The sequence below is a fragment of the Dermacentor variabilis genome, chromosome 5, assembly GCF_050947875.1.
Source record: "Dermacentor variabilis isolate Ectoservices chromosome 5, ASM5094787v1, whole genome shotgun sequence".
Taxonomy (NCBI): domain Eukaryota; kingdom Metazoa; phylum Arthropoda; class Arachnida; order Ixodida; family Ixodidae; genus Dermacentor; species Dermacentor variabilis.
Window position 1 is genome coordinate 17272317 of NC_134572.1, and position 18404 is coordinate 17290720.

At 47.5% G+C, this 18404-nt stretch overlaps 1 protein-coding gene across 3 annotated transcripts in view; it reads left to right on the forward strand.

The window, feature by feature from the left end:
• The window catches only part of pnt (ETS transcription factor pointed), a 206586-nt gene that overhangs the window by 70651 nt on the left and 117531 nt on the right, over positions 1 to 18404 (forward strand). For all 3 annotated transcript variants that reach the window (XM_075691874.1, XM_075691875.1, XM_075691876.1), the window contains one exon: positions 7651 to 7846. In XM_075691874.1, the coding sequence (XP_075547989.1) occupies positions 7651 to 7846 (196 nt within the window). The remainder of the gene's footprint in view (positions 1 to 7650; positions 7847 to 18404) is intronic.

An 18404-nucleotide genomic window follows, 5' to 3' on the forward strand; every position in this document is an offset into this window, starting at 1 on the left:
TATGCAGGCTTGTTGAGCGGGCACTTTCCGGAAAGCCCATTCGTTGAAGCACCGGCACAGGTCTCGTATGTGTCCTCGCTACCGTTTAGTTGTAAAATAAGAATAATAATAAATTCTGTGCTTTTCAGCAGTCTTTAGCTTACCACACTTTCCTACACTATATATCGCAACGTTCGGCGAGGTTTTGCATGCGACGTCACAGGAAGTGGATGTGACGATGGGTCCACTACATTCCATTCACGACTTAAGGCAAAACTATAGCGCAGTCATTCATACATTTCTTTAAGCCAGTTTAACTCTATATTAGCGATATCACAGCTAACATCAATTGCAATTAATTATTCGCAGACAACTGCGTCATTTACAGAGAAATTAATCATTACAATGATCATATTAAATTGGATGATTCTCTAGCTGACATAGCTAATTAGTGTTCTAAATGGCAGATGAAAATAAACATACAAAAGTCCGCGATCATGACTGTAAGTAGCAAAACGATATCATCAATCTTTATATACGCGATTAATGGCACTCTACTTAACAAAGTTAAAGGACACAAATATATAGGCGTTAGATTAACCTCGGAGCTCAAACGGGACAAACTTATCAGTAATATAATCTCAAAAACGCTGCGCAAACTATTTTTCTTAGAGACAAGCCTGGCGCTCACAACTACGTCACTGAAGCTGCTAGCCTAGACATCATTTGTAAGGCCTGTTCCCGAATACGATAAGGCATTCTAGTTTCCACATTCACTGACTAACATAAACAAACTAGAATCAATACGAAGGAAAGCTATGAGGTTCATCCATAACAAATATAAACGTACAGATTCGTCAACAAATCTTTTAACCCAGTCCGGTTTGCGAACGCTATCCACAAGAGCGAAACACGCTCGCTTAAAATTCTTGTTTAAACTACTAAAACATAACTATAGGATAGAAACCGCCAAATATATTTAATTTTCCGAGGCTCGACCTACGTGTAATAAGCATGCGCACACATAAGAATACGTATGTAAAAATGACACGTTTAGGTATTCTTTCTTCCCGCTCGCAATAGCAGAATGGAACCAACTTGATGCTACTATAGCCAACATTGAATCATTATCTGAATTTATCTCACAAATAGAAAGAAACTGTGTATAAGAGTATCTATGCATGCAGGGGCATCGGCACATATTGCTTTATTAATTAGGAAATTTTAGCAAACCTTCTGATTTACGACAGTTTACTCGTTTACCATAATGATTCTCAAACGCTCGAAGTTAAATTTTAGTTACTTGTGTTTTATTACTTGCCCCTAGTGCTATCGTTATTCTCCTTGGCCATTTCTCGCACAGCTTCGTGGCTTTTCCCCCCTTTCTTTCTTCTTTTTACTATTCCGTTTAATATTAACATTGTAATAATTGTATAGTATGTATAACTTGCACTGCTTATGTAATGTTTTGTATAACCTGTGCTTTGTTTTGCCTTGTACTGTACAGATGAATTATTGTACTGCCCAACCGCCACGCTCTCGAAGGAGAGCAGCAGTATTGAAAATGAATAAATCAATAAACTAAATCTCTTTAGGCTCACGCTGAATGGTGCGAACCGAAATATCGTGCCGTGATTTTCCACTCGTCGTTCAGGCAAAGGCAGGCGAGCATCGCCCGGCGCGCCGCTCACCCATTCACGCGGAGGCGAGCGGTTACGTCGGCGCTGTCACGGCGCGAGACGGAGCACGGCGTTCTTGCGTGTCGTTGCTCTCCCGGCGATGCCAGCAGCTTGCGGCCGCCTGGAAACGGCACCTCGTTGTGGCGCCGCGGGAAGAACGACGCCCGCGTGACTGACTTTCGCGCTCGCGGCCAAAGACGGCGGTCGGACGACGACAGCCCTGCGTCACGCCGGACCAGCGTTCAGCGTGCGCTGTGTGGAAGCAGCAGCGGGCGCACAGTTGGCAGTGGGCGAAATTGAGCAAACAATGGCGGAGGGAAGGAATCGTACGCTGTGTATCTGAGACAATGGTTGCCTCTTATATTCTGATGTCTCAATATATCCGACAGCAGAATATTTCGTTTAAAGAGTATACTTGTATATAGCTCTGCGATTACTGGGCCTTACATAAAACCTACAGATTATCTACTCTTCGCTATACATAAACAGTTTGCACCGTGGCGAGTTAGCGTGCAGCATCCGTAAAATTCAGCTTCGACGTCCAACTTGGGAGCACGATGAGCTGGGCGCATGGTGTTATGATCGACCTGTCAAGTGTGAGAGACATTCAGGCGTACGCTCCCATGACAAGATGATTTGCCTCGTGCCAGAAAAGGCTGTTACGATAAGCCTGGACATCAACCTGTCAAGTGTGAGAAGCGTTCAAGTGGGCGTCCCCATGTCAACATAATTGCTCTCTTCTCCAAAACAGCGTCACCGCTTTTATTCCTTGAGCTGACACAAAGGAAAGGACGAAGAGAAGAAAACCCGAAGGGCAGGAGGTCGTCGACGGCAGAACCTGACAAAATCACTAATACTTCCACAGGCTCCCCAAGAAGACAGCGACGACCAAAAGACCGCAAGGGGTTGTTTAAGGTCGTCCTGGCCCCCGTATTTATCAAAACCACTCGAGACTCGGATAAGAGTCACAACCGTGTACCAATGAAGTGAATACAGTCTTTTCTACTTTTTTTCATCATCACGATGCCCGTCTTCGTCATCGTTTCCTGAACCTTGCGGTGAACACCCACCTCACCCGGTCCAGATCGTACCAATGGCGTCCCCCATCATCAGCGCAGAACCCTGTACGTGTTCTAATGGAAATCTCTTAATCAAAGAACCTCGAAGACGGCTTGTAGGTACAATGTGTCTTTCACTGTTGACGCGATTTCGTCTGTCGTCTTTCTCCGTCTTTCCACACTCCTTCTCCCGTGCAGCGTAGGCGAGCCGAACATCGTCAATCAAATCAAGTCAAATCAAATCAGTTTATTTTCATCTCAAGGATGAGGGCAGGCTCGGGATAAAAGTGACATGAGTCACTTGAGGGGAACCCGAGCCTCCCTGATACATGGAATGCATTGAGGACAGGCGAACAAAATTCGTTCATAGCAAGACAGGGTTAATATTTTACAAGTCGTAATACACATAGATGCATCATGAACTGAATATATAGATACATAGACTCCTTTACGGTTAAATTATGCAGTACAATATATGAAGACAAATTCCAATATACACTGAAAGTTTAGTTAGTGATAAATAATATTGCATTGATTTCATGATAAAAGGGCTTTCCTAATAACACGTATGCCGAATTCTTCAATTATTATCTTTTTTTAATTAATTTGTTCAATAAGACAGGAACAGTGAAGCGAAGCATTTGTCGGTCAAAGTGTGTTCTGCACAATGGAATGATCCAGTGTTGTTGGTGACGAGTAGGCTATGGGATAGCGTATGGTTCAAGCTGAAAAATATCCAAGAAAGCTCGATTGCTGTTGAGCAGGGATTTTTTATATCTTATTGCTAGGTAATACTCGTAAAGCTGATGAATTCGGATAATGTTAAACCGCTTAAATAATTGTCCCGTGTGCGCATAATAGTCAACATCAGCAATGTGCCTAATCGCTTCTTTCTGTAGTTTGTATAGTCTGTTAATGTTCGTTGCTGTTGTACTTCCCCATACCAAAAAACAATAACTGACATGCGATAAAAACAAGCTGTTATAAAGTGTTATCTTAACGGAAACTGGAAGCAAGGAACGCAGTCGTGCAAGTATACCTACACATTTGGAAATATTAGTTATAAGCTTATTAATTTGTAGTTCCCATGACATTATACAATTAAAAACACTCCTAAAGTTTTAACCGTCTCTACAATTTCAATCGTCGCACTACCTAAGCGTAAGGCATCGCGTGGAGAAGTAAGCTGCATCCGTGAGGGAAAAATAACAGCTGTTCTTTTTGATGTGTTAATGACTAATGAATTTGGCTCAATCTAAATAAACTTTACTCGCCCTCGTATTGAGGACTTGTACGCGCCCGATGGTGCACTAAAATTCATGCATGTGTGCTCACGGAACCAAAAAAAAAAAATTATCAGGATCCCGTAACTTAATAAACAACTATGTGGTATCGCTGCACGTGCGTTGACTTGCACAAGAGGAAACCAAGTCGCGGCGGTGCCAGCGAGCGACGCTGAGGTCGTTGGTACGGCGGCGAGCGCGCAGCACAAGGAGCAACCTGTCGCGCCGTGGGAAAAAGAAGAGTCGCCCAGCATCTCCCGGCCTTCTCCCCGTCGTTTCTCGATATGCGAGAGTCAACGAGATCGTGGGATCGTGGAAACCTTACTCTGCTGCAGCAGAAGCAGCAGCAGCTCTGCATTCCCTCTGCGGCTTTGGAGGTAGCCGTCGGTTTTAAACACACATATATCGTTGAGACTGCCCGAGGGAGGGAAAAGGCAAAGAAAAATGCGATCCAAGACAAATGGAAGGGAGGTGCATCATATTTTGCCCCCAAATGATAACGGGCGAAAGACTTGCATCGCCAAGGTGGCGGGCAACGCGGGGCTACAGCTTCTTCCGCTTATGCTTTCATTCTCGAGATTGCGTCTGTGTACCGTCGAGTGCACAATATTTTTCGCGGAAACATTTTGTCCATTCCACTTCGCGCCTTCTCTTTGTTTTTGTTTCTGGTTTCGCCGACTTGTTTTCTGCATTGCACGCGGTCAAGGTGGGAAGATGGATGCCGCTAGGAGAATCAGCGCCATATGTACACCATAGTCGCTTTCGCGCGCAGCACACGGGCGTATACCGAGTAACGCGTGTATGTGTTGTGCTTGAACGTGCGTGTCGCTGTCGAATGTTTGATGGATGTCTCTTCGAGCCGTCAGGGTCTGTTTTAGCAGGCGATGCTTCGCTCAGCGCTCGCGCCGTAATAAATGGCTTGTTTCGACAGTTGGCGACTCTAGACTGTAGGGTAAAGACAGATCTGGAGGGCGAGAGCATGCCGAGACTGCTGTGCGCTATGTTGGCGTGCTCCTTCTCCCTGAATTTTGGTGTCGTGCACTGCACGGAGGGAAACGTTTGTCGTTTTGACGAAGCAAAATGTCTTATTGCGATAGCAATTATATAGGCACTCCAGGCGCATTTCTGCCGTCGCCGCGATGTTCCGTATAAAGTCCAAGGGCGATAACATCGTCCCCGCTCGCCGTATCTTGTATGTGCGAGTGAAAACGTACGAGGGTGAGCCGTCGATGGCGGCTCCACATCGCGCGCTCAAGGGACGAAAGTGAGGAGGATGCTCGCCGTCTTCCGTCGCGCACAAGGGAACGGGGGGGGGGGGGGGGGGGGGGGCTGCTGCGGATGGCGCGGCCGCGCGCAGTCACGTAGGCCTTATCTTGAAAGCGATCTGTGATGAGGACTGACTGCGGATAACTTCGTGTGCGCTGAGTTTTCGCCGCTTAGTTCGCGTTGAAGCGAGATGTAGCGCGAAGATCGATTCACTCGCTGCTGCTGCCGCGCTTACTCACTACAGCGTCTTGACAGCAAGTTTCCGCGGTCATCGAGTGAGATGTGTTCATGTTTGCTTTTGCACGCGTGCAGCAAGTATCCGCGGTCATCGAGTGAGATGTGTTCATGTTTGCCTCTGCGCGCGTGACACCATGATTGTTAATTTAGTTACTAAGCGAATGTTTAGAAGCTTGTACGGCCGATAAAACTACTGTGCTTACTTCGTATAGCTCCCTACGAATTTGCAATCGCAATCGATGCTTCGACTTTCGGGTGAAGCTGGGACTTTTATTTTTAATCGCATGATGGACATGCAGCTGCGTTAATATAACCGGAGAATGACAAAAGAAAGGACAGAAAACAAAAATAACCACTGTGCATAACATACACCAGCTGGCCAGCTGTTAACAATGGCGTCAAGGAGGCGAAGTGTCGATCAAGGGCGTAATATATTACTTCATTCGGATTCGATTCCTACTTGGGTTGCGCACGCCCATGTTCAATCTTGTCGAAAGCTCTTAGTGAGCTTCTCTGCAAACGAGATTTTGAGCGCCGATTAAAGGGACTGTCTACCACTCAGAGCACGTCCTTAGATTCTGTTGGGAATGTGGAGATCGTTTGTCACATTGGCGAAATCTAGTATGCTTTGATTCTATAAACAAGGAATTACCTCCCAAATTTGGCTCTGAAAACGCGGCGCAATATGAAGTGCGCCGTCGCTTGACAGTGAAACAATGCAAACCAAACTGTATTGTCACGTGACCTAAAACACGCGCAGGGACAGTTTCCTTGCTTTAATAGTGTGATAGATTGCTTAAAATTGTTTTTTTATGCTTGTAACTTTTATTTGCGTCATAGAGTAATTTATTTCTTACTTCCAATCAACGTGTGTTGAAAAGCCGCACTGCCTTCGTGCAGACGATCGAACGGAGTGGTGTATCAACGGGTCTTCAATTGTGCCACATGGTGACCCGCATCAGTGCGAGTCACGTTGGAGTAGTGCAGGGGGCATGCTGTCGTATTCATGAAGTCGACAATGCATTGTGCTATTGATGCATGGCGGCGTTGTCATAACACCGGTGTAGGTTCTCATTACTACGATATGATTTCTGGACCATCGCAAAAAAGGCTTAGATTTTAGCAGCAGCGCCAACAGAAAGACACAGACAGCGCATGTAAGCAACACGAAAAAAAAAAGGAAAGAAAGAAAAAAAGCTATCGACTTATGCAACCGACTACGTGCTGAAGACGACAATTAAAGCCATAATTTCATTGTTTAACATAAATTAGCCATTCGCGCGGAAACCCTATGCGCTTTATCTTTCTTACTTTTGCGGCTCGCGTCCAGCAATCAGTATTGCAGGCGTGTGTGCACAGTTTTAAGAGGAGACTACGGAGATCAAAAAATTATCTTTGAAAAATTTCTACACGCATTCAAAAGAAACAACTGCACGTTTAGACACTTAAAAAGTAGGCTTGCTAATTGCGCTATGAGGTCGATGCAAGGCTGCGACGAGTACGTACAATACAGCAGCATATACACAAATCGAGGTATTGTAAGGCGTTTGAAATCGCGCACCCAAGCGTATTTGCGCACGCAAAGCTCTACTTCCTGTTTGCATGCTTGTGTGTTCAGTTTGCGTTCTTTTGTATATCTCTTCGCGTTCTTTCGTACGTCCGGCGATTTGCTTTCCTTAAATTCTAGTGCGCAAAACCTAAAACTCCCTATTATGTCCAGTGATACTACGTGCAAGCAATTGTCCCTTTTTTTAGTAAGAATTGTTTTATAAATCAAGGCCATTCCCTGCGGTCTCAAGCAAGGGCATAGCCAAGGGGCGGCACATCAAGCACGTGCACCCCATTCTCTTCAGACAGAGAGAGAGAGAGAGAGAGAGAGAGGAAAGACAGGTAGCTTAACCAAAAGCAAATCTCCGGCTTGCTACCCTGCACGCTAGCTCTTCAACAGCTTACCGACCATGGTAAGCTGTTTAAGAGCTAGCGCATGAAAAATACTGCGAATACATGCGCATATATACATCGACGGCTCGGTCCTACCAAACAGTACCCCCCTCCCAAATTTCGATGTACCAGGATACTTGGTGGAAAACGCCGTGCGAGGGCATCGGCGTGCGCATATTGCAATGTGCGCGTGCTGTTCTCTCGCAGCAAATCAAGTTCCAGCTGGACCTTCCCACACGGGGCGACCTGATGGGGGGAGAAGCCGGCAGTGGAACCCTGATCGCGCCGGAGAACATCAAGCGCGAGCTGCCCGACGACCTGCCACCGTCGTCGGGGCCGCGCTCCTTGGGCTCCATGCAGAAGGTGCCCTCGCTGTCGGACCTCTCCGAGGAGAGCTCGCTCGGTGAGTGCCTACACTGGCAAATCGCATGTTTTAAGGGGTGCTTCTATGCGTCGCAACTGGCTTCTACCTGGTGCCTTGCGTAGTTTAAAAATCATTTGTCACTGCAGTTGGCGTTGGAGGCGAGGGTGACGCCTTCCTTTTCTTTTAATGTGTTCAGCCAGGATGATGGGCATGTCTTGCCTATGGGAGAGATCTCTTGCATCTTACGACACTTGCAAAATAGCGAGCTTGTTTTGCTCTTTTGTTTGGAAACAGGTACAAGTTCGTACGCGCTCTGTGTATCACTCACACCGCCTGTCTTCACGTAAGGATAATCGTACTAGTAGTCAGGCAAACTGTTGCCTTCTTTCCGCATCCCCTGGATTCATCCGATGTGTACGTACAGTGCCTCTCAAATAAAGGAAATATAGTGAAAATGTTTTGACACCTATGCTTAGCCAGTCAGCACGGCGTCTTTTGCACCGCGTATACATGAGAGCTTCATTTCTCATCTGGACTAGTTAGTCAGCGTCACTTTTTAAGGTATATTATTACTGCCGCAGCCGGTTTAGTTTCAAGAAAGTGTCTTTACAAAGAAGAACGCAACAAAGTGAGTCTTCTCGTCCTGAATAAGCAAGGGCGTCAGTGACAAACTTATAGAGTCGACGTACTCTCGTTAGGAGTTGCCGTTGCTACTATAATAGTCTTCGCAAGGAGGTGCCAACAGTGCTGGGTTGCGACATCTCGATGACACCGCAGAGCCGTTATTTACCTCGTGGCGTTGCAAGTTGAGGCATAACCTCCTGTATCTTTTCTTTTCCTTTTAACAAAATGAGGAGCTGCGCAAGAGCGCCAAGAAGCGCCCTTGCTGTCGTCGCCTGCTGTCTTTCTTCTCACTCGTTCTAGTGGAAAGCGTGAAGTTAAAAGAAACGAATGGCAGCTCACGCGGTAGAGTGTTCTTGTAAACGCATTATTTTTTGTTCGTTATTATTCTTCGGCGAACTGCTGTAAATTCGCGTTGCTGGTGGTTTGGGAAACGCGAGCATAGCTTGAGGCGCCTGGCAGGCGATTCAGCGTATTCACGGCATTTCAATGTTGATTCTGTGTGCTGTAACACGCTTCCTTACGTAATACGTAAATTTCTTTTCGTTCGCTTATGGCATGTGTCTGTGGCGTCAAGCCTGTGCCACGAGGAGTGCTTTCACCTCCTCTTCTCAACCCACTCATACATAATCGGAAGCTTGATTATTGTTATATCTTCACTTACTGGCGTGAACGCGTTAGTGACTCCCTTATTATTAAACATTCATCCGGTCTAATGCCTAATCAACTTCAATAACTGGAAGATATCTTCGCTGATGCGGCCAACGCGCTTCAGTGATGCAAGGACTCAGTAATGAAGTATTTCAGTGGTGAAGAACCGCACCCGACATGGGCGAAAGCTTGGCCGTCGAAAGTCAGCGTGCAAAAAGAGTTTAAGAGTATGTCTCGAAGCCACGCTTAACCGTTACGCTGTGTACACATCCTCGCAAGTAATAAGGATAATCAATGTAGTACATAAAATTCATGAACGCAGCCCTGGCTCAGACTGAAGCAGCGTGATCCCATTTTTTTCTTTCTGAACGGCAACGCTCCTTGTTTCGGCGGCAATTTCAACAGTGAGTAAGAAATTTAAGGAAACCGAGTGAGAAGGCGGGCAAAAGCGAGAGCATCGATTCGACGCGGCGACAACCCGTATTGCATCCTGATTGCGGTCTGGCGTCACACGCCCACCGTCGTCGGCCGTATTCATTTTCCTTCGAGGAAAAAAAAAAAACGTTTGAATAGCGTAGGATTCGTAAACCTTGCGAAACTTGATTGGCGGATGCACGAGGCGCAACGTCATCGGTGACGTCGACCGGCAACCGTGACCTTCGGGGTCTCCCTTTGGTTCACGCGTATGTTACCGTTTGGCCAGGAAAGGGCTTTTCCGATGTCCCCTACATTTGTTTTCAATTGGTGCACCCCTGTGGCTAGTGGCGGTGTGGTTTTCACGCTAGATGATGTGTCCGCAGGCTTTCTATAAAATAAACAGGAACGCAATGAGGTTGTTTAGTGCGATCACATTCAGTCTCGCACGTACGTCAACTGCTCAGAATCAGAATCAGGTTATTCGGGACAAAAATGGGGATAACAACATGATAATTATATACAGAAGGAGGTCCCGTAGTTAGAAATTGAAATGGGACCTCGTGTGCATGGTGACTAGAAGTACAAACAACAATTTCAACTTGTAGAATTTACGATAAGAAAAGTTTTTGGGAGACAAGCCATAAATGAACAGAAAAGCATGCAGATGAATGCATTAAACAATAACAAGTCTTCGTATTACTCAACATTAGGTGAAACTAAAAAAGGAGCTTAAAAAAGTTATTCAGAAGTGCGGGAGACAATGTTAAATATACAAATATAGAAACAAAGTTAAATTTAAAGATACGACACATACTACACTCAAATAGGAAAGTCGGAGGAAGCTAAAAGAAAGGACTTAAATTATGTATGAAATCTGTGAGCTTTGAGCAATTTTACAGCAAATCGTAATGCTTTCCATAGAGATAAAGCTGAAAAGTGTAATGACTGCTTACCATATTTGGTGCGAACGTAGGGTAAAATGAAGTTCATATTGCCTACAAATCTAATATTATTTATGTTAGTAAGGGATGTTTTTGGTACCTTGGTTACTGGCATATCGTTGTGTAATGCCCTAAATATAAATACGACCAGGTGATATTTAACAAGATCAGTCACATTCAAATAATTATGTGCATGCAATAACTGATTTTCGCTAATGCTACGAGGTGAAAATTTTATTAGGTGAATAGCTCGATTCTGAATGACTTGCAACGAAGTTAGGTGACTGTTATAAGTGTTTCCCCATGATTCAATATCGCACTCAGCTTTCTTTTTATCTCTCACGCGCTTGTTCCTTCCGCGTGTACATTACGGCAGGAACAATTATGTTTTGCATAACATTATTCATAAATGTCTGAGTACTAAAAGTGTAAAAGAGCGAAGAAGGTATTCTTACAGAAAAAAATACCACTGGTTGGCATAAGTAGGAAAATAGGTGGACCAACCAGGAAATTGTAGAATCGTTGTTTCTGTCATTATTCTGCAGCCAAGGTAATGTGAAGCTTGGTCACGAAGAATCGGTATTGCAAGAATTTAACGAGCAAAACACCGCTTGAGAGAAAGCAAAAAGGAAATAAATAAGGAGATAAGCGATCGGACAGAATGCCAAGACGCCATACCCGCACACTAAGAAGAAACATTGACAAATGAAGGCGGCTAAATGCGAAAACACCCGTGTACTTAGATTTGGGTGCACGTAAAAGAACCCCAGGTGGTCCAAATTTTGCGGAGTCCCCCTCACTACGGCGTGCCTCATAATCAGAGCGTGGTTTTGGCACGCAACCCCCTTAAAAAAAGAACATTGAGAGATCAATGGAAAACTTCAACATGCACTGTATATTAACTAGTGAGGGAGGTGTGTCTTTATTTACCAATAGTCACCGAGTTTGGCTATTTCTGATCCGCTGCATAACCCCATATTACGCTGTTTGCAGGTGTTGGTGAATTTCAGCTCTATGTTTGGCAGGATGTTTGGCTTCTCAGCATATGCCAAGCGCGCCAAGTACTCGGTTACCGAAAGCATGACGAGCAATTCCGTTGAGCCTTTAGTCAAAAGAAGAAGAGAGATACAAACAAAAAGGAAGTCTTGGCAAGCTTAACTGCTGCTCCTTCGATGAGTTTGAACGGTGCCGAATCATTTACAGATTTGCCGCAAACAGCGTCCTAGGCGAAATTTCGTTTGCTTGTACGATAATAATCTTTCTAAGTATACTGCGTGGACGCAAGCACTACGAAACATAATTGATGTGCAAAGCACGAACTTTCCGTTACGCGCAATTTGCTTCGCGATGCAAATGGGCAGCTCTTATGACGCCGGTAGCCATCGATCATAGCGAATGCGGTGCGCATATTGAATATGGTGCTAGATTGCAGATCGAGATCTGCCTAACGAACGCGCTTCTTCGAGTTCGATATTTCTATTGGTCTGCCGCCTCGGAGTTGGTCGATTATCCTCACGACTTGCGCATATAGCATTTTTCGATACTAATTTTGCTTTTGCCTCCACCGTGCCTCGTATATAGCGTAAAAGAGTGTAATTTCTTGTCAAACAGCTTCAGTTCCGTGCAGTGGTTTGCAGACGTGGGTTGTGATCACTGAACGATTTAGGAAAGTAAACAACTATGCTACTGTTCTCTTGAAGACTACTCTCGCAACAGTACGGATCTGAGTTCAAACCATCTACGAATGCGTCTCACACTTTAAGGGCACTCATAATTGTCACTCCAGCATGTATCACTACCAAATTTGAAGACCGACCGTCTAGGTTGTTTGAAGTCGGAGGCGATCTCACCGCTGCCAACCAGATGTTTGGGATCCGACTGCTTGTACGACCTGTTGGGAACTCGGCGCTGACGCCCGTGGTTGTACCTGGGTCGCAAGCCCCAAGGGTAGCGTTGGCCTGGCGGCCTGGGGTACAACTGGAAGCATCCGAAGGTCCCGGCAAAGCATGAGTCGACTGGTAACAACGAAACAACTTGTTTATTTTAACATCGCAAAGAGTTGGTGGTCAGGTTTGACCGAAGTAGAGAGACGGGAGAGCACTTCACTCAACCGAAGAAATCGGAGCCCTCCCTTTTGGCGTCCGGGGGCAGCTGTTTTTATACTCTCGCAGTTGAGGGCAAGAAGGAACCCCTCAAAAGACGAGCACGTGAATGTACAATGGGCTAATGGTGACGCACACTGTCGTAGCGATGCCGTAGCACCATGTCGAGCACGATCTCGTAGCACCCTGTCGTGGCGCTGCCGGTCGGACACAATGACTGTAATGAGAGGATGGTCCCTGCTTTGGCATCGCCTGTTTCGGGCATAATGACTGGAACGAGATCCCTGCTTTGGCATCGCCTGTTTCGGGCACAATGACTGGAATGAGATCCCTGCTTTGGCATCGCCTGTTTCGGGCACAATGACTGGAATGCGAGGATGATCCCTAGGCGGTCGCATCGCCGCAGTCGCGCCTGGAAACACCTGGCGATGAGTGTTGTGGCGACGACGATCGGGCCAAAATGTCTGCCGCCCCGCCGCAGTCGCGCCGGCAAAACCACGTGTCGCAGGCGAAACGCAACAGACCGCCCCGCCGGGGGAAGGAGATCCCGATGGACAGGGGACTGCATCCGCTGTCCGGAGGGATGTCGCTCGATGATGCTCATAACCGAAGTCGGGCGTCCCTCGACGTTTCTTGAGCGCAGCGCACAGAGAAGGCCTCGTTCTCTCGTTCAGGTTCGCACGGGACACTGCAAAGTGACTTCGGGAGAGTTCACATTTTTGTTCTCGTTCCCGGCAAGCGTTAGAACTACGCTGAAACTCAACCGCTCAGTCAGCAAGCACGGCACAACCCTCACTAAGCCCTGCCAGGCTCTTTCCCCTTTTTATACCACTGCCTAGTTCCTTACAGTAGTCTAGCATCACTCAGAACGCGTCCACAAATTGAAAAATTGCACTAGAAAGCATATCATCACTTTGAAACACTAAACAAAAGCAATATGTTAAAAAAATTCTGCCTCAGGAAGAAAAACATCAGTAACAAACAATTTTGAGGCTGATTCCCACGTTAGGGGCTTCGACTTAAGCCATCGGCGTTACCGTTGAGACTCCCCTTTTTGTAACGCACCTCAAAGGAATATTGTTGTAAAGCGAGGCTCCAGCGCAGGAGGCGGCCATTTTTGGGAGAGATGGTCTGCAGCCATTGGAGAGGGCAGTGATCCGTCTCAATGATAAACCTCGAGCCGGCTAGATAGCATGACAATTTCTGAACGGCCCACACGAGACCTGCACACTCTTTCTCGGTGGCGCTATACGCCTGCTCACGACTGGTCAGCTTACGACTAGCATACAGGACGGGGTGTTCTACTTCTCCATTTTCCCGTTGGCACAGTACAACGCCCATGCCTCGCTCACTAGCATCGCACTGAACAACGAACCCTTTTGTATAGTCTGGCGATCGTAGCACAGGCTGGCTCGTTAGGGCACTCTTTAGGGCGCTAAAAGCTCTTTCCTTTGTCTCGTCCCAGACGACTGTTTGAGGCTCTGTTTTTCTTAGAGCATCCGTCAGGGGAGCCGCGATATCAGAGTACCTAGGGATGTACCTCTGATAGTAGCCGGCGACACCCAAGAACGACCGAATATCGGTCTTGGTGCGCGGTTGCGGAAAGTCTCGCACAGCGGCCACTTTTATTTCAGAGGGGCGGCGACGACCCTGACCAATCACGTGACCGAGGTAGACAACCTCGGCCTGTGCTAACTGGCACTTAGGAGCCTTGACTGTCAAGCCTGCTTCGCGCAGGCGGGTTAGCACTGCCCGCAAGTGTGTCATATGCTCAGACCAGGATGCGGAGAATATCGCTACGTCGTCTAGATACGGTAAAGCGAATTCTTGCTGTCCCCGTAACACTTTATCCATGAGGCTTGAAAAACAGTATGGCGCGTTCTTCAAACCAAAACTCAACGCTTTAGGACGGAATGTTCCCATTGGTGAAATGAACGCCGCATACCTACTAGCCTCTTCTGTAAGTGGAACCTGCCAATAACCCCTGACAAGATCTAGGGTGGAAATAAACTGAGCGCTACTAACTTTCTCAAGGCGCTCCTCGATGTTAGGGATCGGATAAATTTGATCCTTAGTGATGGAATTAAGCCTGCGGTAGTCGACGCAAGGACGAGGTTCCTTGCCCGGTACCTCAACTAAAATCAAAGGGGAGGTATAATCACTCTCACCTGCCTCAATAACACCGAGCTGTAGCATTTTCTTTACCTCAGCCTCCATAATATCGCTCTGGCGGGGTGACACCCGATACGCCTTGGATCGTACTGGCTCTGTGGAGGTAAGTTCTATATCATGAGTAAGTACAGAAGTCCTACCAGGCTTCTCAGAGAACAGACCTTGAAACTCTTGTAATAGCTGGTGTAGTTCGGTTTTCTGCTCGGGCGACAGCGGTGCTTTACTGATAAGGTCACTAATGACTTGACCGGTGTCTTCCCTGTTCGTCACTGAGCCTAGTCCCGGAAGCTCGACCGGAAGCTCTTCAGGAACGTTTACCATCAGGCACACCACTGCTTCCATTTGTCTATAAGGTTTGAGCAGATTACAGTGGTAAACTTGCTGTGCTTTCCGCTTTCCTGGCAGACTTACCACGTAGTTAACGTCCGACAGTTTCTGAACAATTCGCGCTGGGCCCTCCCACTGCACGTCTAGTTTGTTGTTTAGCGATGTGCGCAATATCATGACCTCATCGCCAACCTCAAAACGACGGGCCCTGGCTGTCCGATCATAATAAACCTTGGCCCTCTGCTGGGCCTTTGTCATTGCTTCACCTGACAACTCCTGTGCCCTTCTTAAGCGTTCGAGGAGCTTAAGCACGTACTCCACCACGACTGGGTCGTCGCCCCTACCTTCCCACGATTCTCGAAGCATGCGAAGCGGAGATCGAAGCGAGCGACCGTACACCAGTTCAGCTGGCGAAAACCCCGTAGCTGCATGCGGCGCGGTCCTTAAAGCAAACATCACCCCAGGCAGACACAGCTCCCAGTCAGTTCGATGTTCAAAACACAAGGCTCTCAACACGCGCTTCATGACGGAGTGGAGCTTCTCAACGGAATTCGACTGTGGGTGGTACACTGAGCTGTGTAACAGCTTTACCCCACACCTTTCGAGAAAAGTTGTCGTCAAAGCGCTAGTAAACACTGTGCCCTGATCTGATTGAATTTCTGCAGGAAAACCAACTCGCGCAAATATGGACAGTAGTGCATTAACTATCTCAACTGAGCTGAGTTCTTTAAGCGGCACTGCTTCAGGGAACTTTGTCGCTGGGCAGATCACAGTCAAAATGTGTCTGTACCCCGTGGCTGTTACCGGCAGAGGTCCCACAGTATCAATAACGAGCCGTCTAAAAGGCTCCGTAATGATAGGTACCAATTTCAACGGCGCCCTCGATTTGTCCCCTGGTTTGCCCACCCGCTGACAAGTGTCACATGTCCTCACGAAATGGTCTGCGTCCCGAAAACACCCTGGCCAATAGTACTCTTGCAAGAGACGGTCCTTAGTTTTCTTAACTCCTAGGTGTCCGGACCACGAACCCCCATGTGACAAGCGCAACAGATCCTGACGATAGCATTGAGGCACGACCAGCTGATCGAACTCCACTCCTCTGCGGTCTAGATACTTCCGGTACAGGACTCCACCTCTTTCCACAAAACGCGCAGTTTTCCTGGCGATACCTTTTTTGACATTGCAGCGCACGTTTTCCAGGCTGCCATCCTTTTTTTGCTCGGCTATCAAAGCCGACCGGCTGACTTTTAGCAACCTATCAAGTCCGTCTGACGTAGGCGCGATGAGCAAACCTGCAGATAGCTCTTCTAACTTTCCCGTGTCGGGCATTTCCTCTCCAGTATCTGGCGCCTTTAACGTTACAGACTCAAGTTTATTCAGTTCGGGCGTGCTCGGAATATCAGCTTGCTGCGCCTCTGACCCTTTTTCGTTGTTTGATAACGTCGGCCCCGCAACTACCGCCTTTGCAGCGAGCTCCCGAACCTTCGATCTGGTTAAGGCCTGAACACTAGCTTCACCAAACAAAAGCCCCTTCTCGCGCAGGAGGTGATCGGACCTGTTTGAAAATAGGTACGGGTACTGGGGTGGCAGCATAGATGACACTGCCGCCTCTGTCTCAAGCGCTCCGAAAGGTCCTTCAATAAGCACTTTTGCTACCGGCAGACACACGCTATGAGCTTCCACGGCTTGCTTGATCCATGCGCACTCGCCCGTGAACATATGGGGTTCTACATAAGACGGGTGAACTACATCCATCGTAGCTGCGGAATCGCGAAGCACTCGGCACTCTTTCCCGTTCACGAGGAGGTCTCGCATGTAAGGCTCGAGAAGCTTCATGTTCTCGTCAGTGCTGCCTATTGAAAAAAACACAACTTTTGGTGTTGTTTCCGGACACTGCGCCGAAAAGTGACCCGGCTTCTGGCACGTATAACACAAGCGCGCTCGCCTCATCTCGAACCGCTTTCTGCGTTTGGCTGCCGCCGTCTCTTTACGTTTGGTCGGACTGCTTTCGCTCGCATCCGCACTACGCGTGTCCCCCTTTAATCTCATGGGCGTGAACTTCGGCCTCTCAAACTTCGAGCCAAATTCACCCTTTTGACCGTCCTTAGCTCCGCGAGCTCGACGCGTCACAAACTCCTCGGCTAGCTCAGCGGCTTTAGCCACCGTACAAACGTCTGGCCTATCCAAGACCCAGTATCGCACGTTCTCCGGTAACCGACTATAAAACTGTTCTAGCCCGAAACACTGCAGAACTTTATCGTGGTCACCAAACGCTTTCTCTTCTTTGAGCCACTCCTGCATGTTCGACATAAGCCTATACGCAAACTCTGTATATGACTCACTTCTGCCTTTCTCATTTTCCCGAAACTTCCGACGGAACGCCTCCGCAGACAGCCGGTACTTTTTTAGCAGACTCGATTTTACTTTGTCGAAATCCTCTGCCTCCTCTCTATCCAAGCGAGCGACTACGTCGGCCGCCTCGCCGGGTAACAAAGTGAGCAAGCGCTGTGGCCACGTTTCCCGAGAGAACCCCTGCTTCTCGCACGTTCGCTCAAAGTTAACCAGGAACAAACCAATGTCCTCTCCAAGCTTAAACGGCCGCATCAGGTCAGTCATTTTGAACAATACGCGTTCTCCTGCACCGTGTGCCTGACTTCCATTACGAGCGCGTTCCATCTCTACCTCAAGACGCTTCATTTCCAAAGCGTGTTCGCGCTCTTCTTTTTTCTCTTGTTGCTCTCGCTCTTTCTGTTCTTTACGTTCACGCTCTTCTTTTTCTTTCTGTTCTTTAAGTTCACGCTCTTCTTTTTCTTTCTGTTCTTTAAGTTCGCGCTCCTGTCTTTTTGACCTCTCCTCAATAGTCTCAAGGCATTCCGACAGCTCGTCATCCTCAGCCTCTAACTCAAGAATAGCCTTTAGCAGTTCAGGTTTTCTTAGTTTGTCTGAGACATCCAGACCCAACTCTCTTGCAAGCTCCAACAATTTCGGTTTGCGCAACGACTTCAAATCCATGGCTGCTCTGAATGCTGCTTTCTCTACTGCTTACTGTTGTCTTGCCGCAAACTAACCCGGCAGCAACGACAACCACAATTATCAGCTCTGTTTCTGACACTAACAAAAGCCTGGCAAAGCTCAGAAGAAGAAAGTCCCGCACTCACCAAACCTCGCAGGCAGGAATTCCGCGCAGTCGTTCCGCTGCAGGCAACCAGTCGTCACACAGGGCTCGTTGCACTGCTCCCGGATCGTCGTTGAGCTGCTCAGCATACTGTCAACTGCATCTCTTTGCTGCTGGCCTCCGTTGTCGCGATCTCGCCGCTGGCAGACAGTTGTTTGAAGTCGGAGGCGATCTCACCGCTGCCAACCAGA